Source organism: Sorex fumeus, unplaced genomic scaffold, assembly GCF_029834395.1.
Source record: "Sorex fumeus unplaced genomic scaffold, SorFum_2.1 ptg000359l, whole genome shotgun sequence".
NCBI classification, from domain to species: Eukaryota; Metazoa; Chordata; class Mammalia; order Eulipotyphla; family Soricidae; genus Sorex; species Sorex fumeus.
This window is the reverse complement of record NW_026606415.1, coordinates 102678-109850: the sequence shown is the minus strand read 5'-3', so window position 1 is coordinate 109850 and position 7173 is coordinate 102678. Positions and strand designations below refer to the sequence as shown.

Genomic DNA, 7173 nt, shown 5'->3' with positions numbered 1-7173 from the left:
ACCCCGGAGACGTGACTGGTGCCCGCTCGAGTGAACCGATGAACAACAGGAGGACAACGCTACAGTGCGAGTTTGATATTTCTAATGATATTAATCACCTGGATTGATATTATTGATCAATTGCGTTAATTATTCTGTACATGAATGTTAACTAGGTTGTAATAATCACAATTGTGTTGATTATGTTATTCATATCATACACCAATTAATTATTTGAACGTTAATGAATAGCGAATACTCACTGGTATTGATCTAGACGGGCTGGAGCACAGCCGGGAGGGCGTCGGCCTGGCATGGGGCCGACCCGGGTTCGAGTCCTCCGCCCTTCTCGAGATTGTATTCACTGCAATCGTGTTGATTCTATTAATCATATTCTATGCTCATTAATCATATGGATGTCAATCAACAGCAAAGATTCATTGATTTTGATCTCGATGGGCTGGCGCACAGCGGGGAGGGCGTCGGCCTGGCACGCGGCCGACCCGGGTTCGATTCTTTCGTCCCTCTTGGAGAGCCCGGCCAGCTCCTGAGAGGATCCTGCCCGCCCGGCAGAGCCTGGCCAGCTCCCTGTGGCGTCTATGCGATGCCAAACACAGTCACCACGAGTCTCACCGTGGACACGGGCCTGGTGCCCGCTCGAGCCGATCGATGAACAACGGGAGGACTGTGACACGGTGCTATTATTATTATTATTATTTTATCAATATCATTATTTGGTTCTTGGGGTCCCACCTGGCAATGCTCAGGGGTCCCTCTCGGCTCTGCACTCAGGAATCACCCCTGGCAGTGCTCGGGGGACCCTAGGGGATGCCGGGACTCGAACCCGGGTCGGCCGCGTGCCAGGCCAACGCCCTCCCTGCTGGGCTGTCGCTCCGGCCCCAACTGGCCGGCCCCCGGGTGTCCAGGCAGTGAGGGTACCCCGGGTCCCACCTCCCCACCCCCCAGGTCTCCTTCTCGCCTCCCCCACGAGTTCCCAGGGAGCCGACTCGGACCCCCGCAGGGAGCAAAGGGAGGGAGATGCGAGATCCCGGGGACGTGGAGGCACCGAGGCTGGAAGGGGCCACCCAGGGGCGGGATGGGGCGGGGGAGGGGCTGGGGGGTCCCGTGACCCACCCTGGGGCCCGGCTGAGGCCCCAGAGAAACACACACAGGCCGGGGGCGGGGGGGGGGTTCTGTTCCGGGGGCAGTTTCAGCATAGACCTCCTCCTCCTCCTTCCTCCTCCTCCTCTTCTTCTTCTTCTTCTTCTTCTTCTTCTTCTTCTTCTTCTTCTTCTTCTTCTTCTTCTTCTTCTTCTTCTTCTTCTTCTTCTTCTTCCTCCTCCTCCTCCTTCCTCCTCTTCCTCCTCTTTCTTCTCCTTCTTCTCCTCCTCCTCCTCCTCCTTCTTCTACTTCTTCTTCTTCCTCTTCTTCTTCTTCTTCTTCTTCTTCTTCTTCTTCTTCTTCTTCTTCTTCTTCTTCTTCTTCTTCTCCTCCTCCTCCTCCTCCTCCTCCTTCTCCTCCTCTTCTCTTTCTCCTTCTCCTCCTCCTCCTCCTCCTCCTCCTTCTTCTTCTTCTTCTTCTTCTTCTTCTTCTTCTTCTTCTTCTTCTTCTTCTTCTTCTTCTTCTCCTTCTCCTCCTCCTCCTCCTCCTCCTCCTTCTTCTTCTTTTTCTTCTTCTTCTTCTTCTTCTTCTTCTTCTTCTTCTTCTTCTTCTTCTTCTTCTCCTTCTCTTTCTTCCTTCTTCCTTCTCCTTCTCCTTCTCCTTCTCCTTCTCCTTCTCCTCCTCCTCCTCCTCCTCCTCCTTCTTCTTCTTTTTCTTCTTCTTCTTCTTCTTCTTCTTCTTCTTCCTCTTTGTCTGCTTCTGCTTCTTCTTCTTGTTCTTCTCCTCCTCCTCCTCCTCCTCCTTCTCCTCCTCCTCTTCCTCTTCCTCTTCTTCTTCTTCTTCTTCTTCTTCTTCTCCTCCTTCCTCCTCTTCTCCTCCTCCTCCTCCTTGTCCTTCTTCTTCTTCTTCTCCTCCTCCTCCTCTTTCTTTTCCTTCTTCTCCTTCTCCTCCTTCTCTTCCTCCTCCTTCTCCTTCTCCTGCTCCTCCTCCTCGTTCTCCTCCTCCTCCTCCTTCTTCTTCTCCTTCTTCTTCTTCTTCTCCTCCTTCTCCTTCCTCCTCTTCCTCTTACTCCTCCTCCTCCTGCTCCTCCTTATTCTTCTTCTTCTCCTTCTCCTTCTTCTCCTTCTCCTCCTCTTTCTTTTCCTTCTTTTCCTTCTCCTTCTCCTTCCTCCTCTTCCTCTTCCTCTTCCTCTTCCTCCTCCTCCTCCTACTCTTCTTCTTCTTCTTCTTCTTCTTCTTCTTCTTCTTCTTCTTCTTCTTCTTCTTCTTCTTCTTCTCCTTCTCCTCCTTCTCCTCCTCCTCCTCTTTCTTTTACTTCTCCTTCTCTTCCTCCTCCTCCTCCTTCTCCTGCACCTCCTCCTTCTCGTTCTCCTCCTCCTCCAATTCTTCCTCCTCCTTCTCCTCCTTCTCCTTCTCCTCCTCCTCATCCTCCTCGTCTTCGTCGTCGTCGTCGTCGTCGTCCTCCTCCTCCCCCCTCCCCCCGCTCCTCCTCTACCCTGCACCGATACGATCTCAACCGCAAAACCCAGCAGACCGTTCACCACAAAGCCAACGGGCAGGTTTACACGAAACGGCGTGGCCGGAGGCCAAGAGGATAAGGGGGGAGGGGGTGCTCGCTTCAAGGGGTGCTCAGGACTCGGGGGGTGCAGGGCTCGGAGTCCCCCAATGTCAGCTGCAGGCCAGACACCCATGAACTGTCAACAGTTTAAAAGAGGGAAAAAAAGTGTGGCTGGAGCCATAGCCCAGCAGGGAGGGCATTGGCCTGGCACGCGGCCGACCCGGGTTCGAGTCCCGGCATCCCCTAGGGTCCCCCGAGCACTGCCAGGAGGGATTCCTGAGTGCATAAGCCAGGGGGGACCCCTGAGCATCGCCGGGTGTGGCCCCCCAAAATAAAGAGAAAAAGGGAAAAAATACAATGCAGAGCCCAGTGGGGAAGGCATTGGCCTTGCGCGCGGCCACTGTGGGTTTGATTCCTGGTAGCGCATGCGGTTTCCCTCAGCCCTGCCAGGAGTGATCGCTGAGCACAGAGCCAGGAGTAAGCCCTGAGTACCCCAAGACAAAGAAAGAGAGAGAAAGAGATAGCAAGAGAGAGGAAGGAAGGAAGGAAGGAAGGAGAGTGGGAGGGAGGAAAAGGAAGAGAGTGAGAAAGAAAAGAAAGAGAAAGAGAGACCTAGAGAAAGAAAGGAACTAAGAGAAATAAAGAAATGAAGAAAGCAAGAGGAAGGAAACAAAGAAGAAAAGAGAGAGAATGAAAGAAAGACAGAAAGAGACAGCAAGAAAGAGAGAGGAAGGAAGAATGGATGGAGAGTGGGAGGGAGGAAAAGGAAGAGAGAGAGGAAAAAAGGAAAGAAAGAGACCTAGAGAAAGAAAGGAAGTAAGACAAAGAAAGAAAGAAAGAAAGAGAGGAAGGAAAGAAAGAAGGAAGAAAAGAGAAAGAGAGAGGGGAAGGGAGGAAGAAAGGAAAAAAGAAGGAAGGAAGGAAAGAAAGAAGGAGAAAGAGAGGAAGGAAAGAAGGAAGGAAGGAAGGAAGGAAAGAAAGAAAGAAAAAAGAAAGAAAGAAAGAAAGAAAGAAAGGAAGAGAAAGAGAGGAAGGAAAGAAGGAAGGAAAGAAAGAGTGAGAATGAGAGAGGAAGGAAGGAAGAGAAAAAAGAAAGAGACAGAGAAAGAAAGGAAGGAAGGAAAAAAATAGTGAGAAAGAAAAAGAGAGAGGAAGGAAGGAAATAAAAAACAAAGGAAGGGGAGAGAGAGAAAGAGAGAGAGGAAGGACGGAGAAAAGGAAGAAAGGAAGGAAAGAAAGAAAGAGGGAAAGAGAGGAACAAAGAAAGGGAAGAATGAAAGAAAGTTCAAAAGAGAGAGACAGAGAAAGGAAGGAAAGAAAGAAAGAGAAACAGAAAGGACTGAAAGAAAGAAAGAAGGAAGGAAAGAGAAAGAAAGAGAGAGAAAGGAAGGAAAGAAGGAAGGAAGGAGAGACGAAGATGGGAAAGAAGGAAGAAAGGAAGGAAGGAAAGAAATAAAGAAAGAAAGAAAAAGAGAAAGAAAGGAAGAAAGAAAGAGACAGAGAAACGAAGGGAAGAAAGAAAGAGAGAGACTGACAAAGGAAGAAAAGAAAGAAGGAAGTAAAGAGAGAGAGGAAGGAAGTAAAGAAGGAAGGAAGAAAAGAGAATGAAAGGAAGAAAGAGAGAGAGGAAGAAAGGAAGGAAAGAAGGGAGGAAGTACGGAAGTAAGGAAGGAAGGAAGGAAGAAGGAAGGGATGGAGAGTGGCAGGAGAAGGAACAGAGTGAGAAAGAAAAGAAAGAGAGACATAGAGAAAAAAAAGGCAGAGAAAGAAAGGAAGGAAGAGAGAAAGAAAGAGGAAGGAAAGAAAGAAGGAAGAAAAGAAAGAGAAAAAAGAAAGAAAGGAAGGAAGGAAGAAAGAAAGAAAGAAAGAAAGAAAGAAAGAAAGAAAGAAAGAAAGAAAAAGAGAGAGAGAGAAAGAATCCCCAGACCCGAGCCCCATCATCCCGGAGGCAGTTACCTGGGCGGGCAGCGGGGCGGGCTCACACACTTGTCCACCCGCGGTGGCCCGTCCCTGCGCGTCCTTCTCCCCGCTGACCCTCCCCTCCCCTTCCCTCCCTCCCTCCGTCTGTCCGCAGGTGCCGCCGTCCATCCATCCATCCGCCCGCCCGCCCTCTCGGGATGGATCCCAACGCCTCGGGCCCCCGACAACGCCACGCTGCAGATGCTGCAGAACCCGGCCATCGGCGTGGCGCTGCCCGTGGTCTACTCGCTGGTGGCCGGCGTGAGCCTGCCGGGGAACCTCTTCGCCCTGTGGGTGCTGTGCCGGGACATCGGGCCGTCCTCGCCGTCGGTCATCTTCATGATCAACCTGAGCCTGACGGACCTGATGCTGGCCAGCGTGCTGCCCTTCCAGATCTACTACCACTGCAACGGCCACCACTGGGTGTTCGGGCCGGCCCTGTGCAACGTGGTCACCGTGGCCTTCTACGCCAACATGTACTCCTCCATCCTCACCATGACCTGCATCAGCGTCGACCGCTTCCTGGGCGTCGTCCACCCCCTGGCCTCGGCCCCCTGGCGCCGCCGCCGCTACGCCTGCCTGGCCTGCCTGCTCTGCTGGCTGCTCCTGCTGGCCGCCCTCTCCCCGCTGGCCCGGGCCGACCTGACCTACGCCGTGCGGGCCGCTGGGCATCGTCACGTGCTTCGACGTCCTCCCCTGGGGCATGCTGCCCGGGCTGGCCGGCTGGGCCGCCTTCCTCTTCACGCTGTTCGTGCTGCTGTTCCTGGTGCCCTTCGTGGTCACCGTGGCCTGCTACGTGGCCACCATCCGGCGGCTGCTGCGGGCGCCCGCCGGGGCCGGGCCGGGCCAGCGGAGACGGGCCGTGGGCCTGGCCGTCGTGGTGCTGCTGGCCTTCGTCACCTGCTTCGCGCCCAGCAACCTGGTCCTGCTGGTGCACATGGTCAGCCGCCTCTTCTTCCACCGCAGCTACTACCACGTCTACAAGCTCACGCTCTGCCTCAGTTGCCTGAACAACTGCCTGGACCCCTTCGTCTACTACTTCGCCTCCCGGGAGTTCCAGCGCCGGCTGCGTGGCTACCTGGGCTACGGCCGCCTCCGGCTGGACAGCGCCGAGAACACCCGCACGGCCGACCCCGCGGCCACGGCGGCCACACGCACCCTCTCAGCCCGCGAGGAGGAGGAGGACGACGGGCGGAGCTCCCGGGAGACCGCGGCGGCCACGGCGGCAGGAAGGAGGCCCAACTGGCAGAGGCAGGAAAGCGTCTTCTGAGGGACCCCGCCCGGCTGGCCGCCGTGACCCCGGGTCCAGCCACCACGGGGGGAAAAAACGTGGACGGGCAGCGGGACGGCGCGCCCTGAGCTGAGCGGGCTGGTGGAATGGCAGCCACTTTGTGGACGTGAGGACGGGAGCGCCCCCCGTCTCCTCCACGCCCCAAGGAAGGAATTGAGGCGAGGGGACGGCGGCGTCTAACCCGGGACTCGGAGGATGTGGTCGGTCAGTCTCAAGTCCCGGGGGGGGGCAGGAGGTGACCAGGAGGGAACCGAGTCAGTTCTGAGGGGCCACGCCCGGCTGCCGTGACCAGCCAGCCACCGCCAAGTCTGGGGAAGCAGCTATGGGGCGTGTGTAAGGGCTGGAGCACTGGCAGCCACTTTGGGGCGGGAGGACGTCGGAGGGGCCGGAGCGAGAGCCCAGCGGGGAGGGCGTGGGCCTGGCACACCAGCCGACCCGGGTTCGAGTCCCGGCATCCCCTAGGGTCCCCGAGCACCGCCAGGAGGAGGGATTCCTGAGTGCAGAGCTGGGAGGAAGCCCTGAGCATTGCCGGGTGGGACCCAAAAAGAAAGGAAAGAAAGAAAAAGATAAAGAAGGGAAGGAGGGAGGGAGGGAGGGAGGGAGGAAGGGAGGGGAAGGAAGGAAGGAAGGAAGGAAGGAAGGAAGGAAGGAAGGAGGGAGAGAAAGAAAAAGAAAGACAGACAGACAGACAGAAAGAAAGAAAGAAAGAAAGAGAGAGAAGAAAAGGAAGGAATGAAGGAAGGAAGGAAAGAAGGAAAAAGAGAAAGAGAGAAGGAAAGAAAGAAAGACAGAAGGAGAGGAAGGAAGAAAGGAAGGAAGGAAAGAAAGAAAGAAAGAAAGAAGAAAAAAGGAGGGAAGGAAGGAAAGAAAGAGAAAGAGAGAACGAAGGAATGAAGGAAGGAAAAGAAGAAAGAAAAGAGAGGGAAGGAAGGAAAAAACAGAAAGAGAGAAGGAAAGAGAGAAAGAAAGAGGAGAGGAAGGAAATAAGGAAGGAAGGAAAGATAAAAGAGAGAAGGAAAGAAAGAAAGAGAGATAGAAGGAGAGGAAGGAAGGAAGGAAAGAAAGAAAAAAGAAAAGAAAGAAAGAAAGAAGGAAAAAAGGAGGGAAGGAAGGAAGAGAGAAAGAGAGAAGGAAGGAAGGAAGGAAGGAAGGAAGAAAGGAAGGAAGGAAGGAAGGAAGGAAGAGGAGGGAAGGAAGGAAGGAAAAAGAGAAAGAGAGAAGGAAAGAAAGAGAGAAAGAAAGAGGAGAGGAAGGAAGGAAGGAAGGAAGAAAAGAAAGAGGAAGG

At 53.9% G+C, this 7173-nt stretch overlaps 1 protein-coding gene across 1 annotated transcript; it reads left to right on the top strand.

Moving 5' to 3' along the window:
* Positions 1–4712: 4712 nt before the first annotated feature.
* P2RY8 (P2Y receptor family member 8) lies at positions 4713–5867 on the top strand (the record flags this gene model as incomplete). The annotated part of the gene is given in 2 exon segments (XM_056109639.1): positions 4713–5260; positions 5262–5867. Coding segments are annotated over 2 exon segments (1154 nt in total), but the record flags the coding sequence as incomplete, so codon positions are not given.
* Between the last annotated feature and the right edge of the window lie 1306 nt (positions 5868–7173).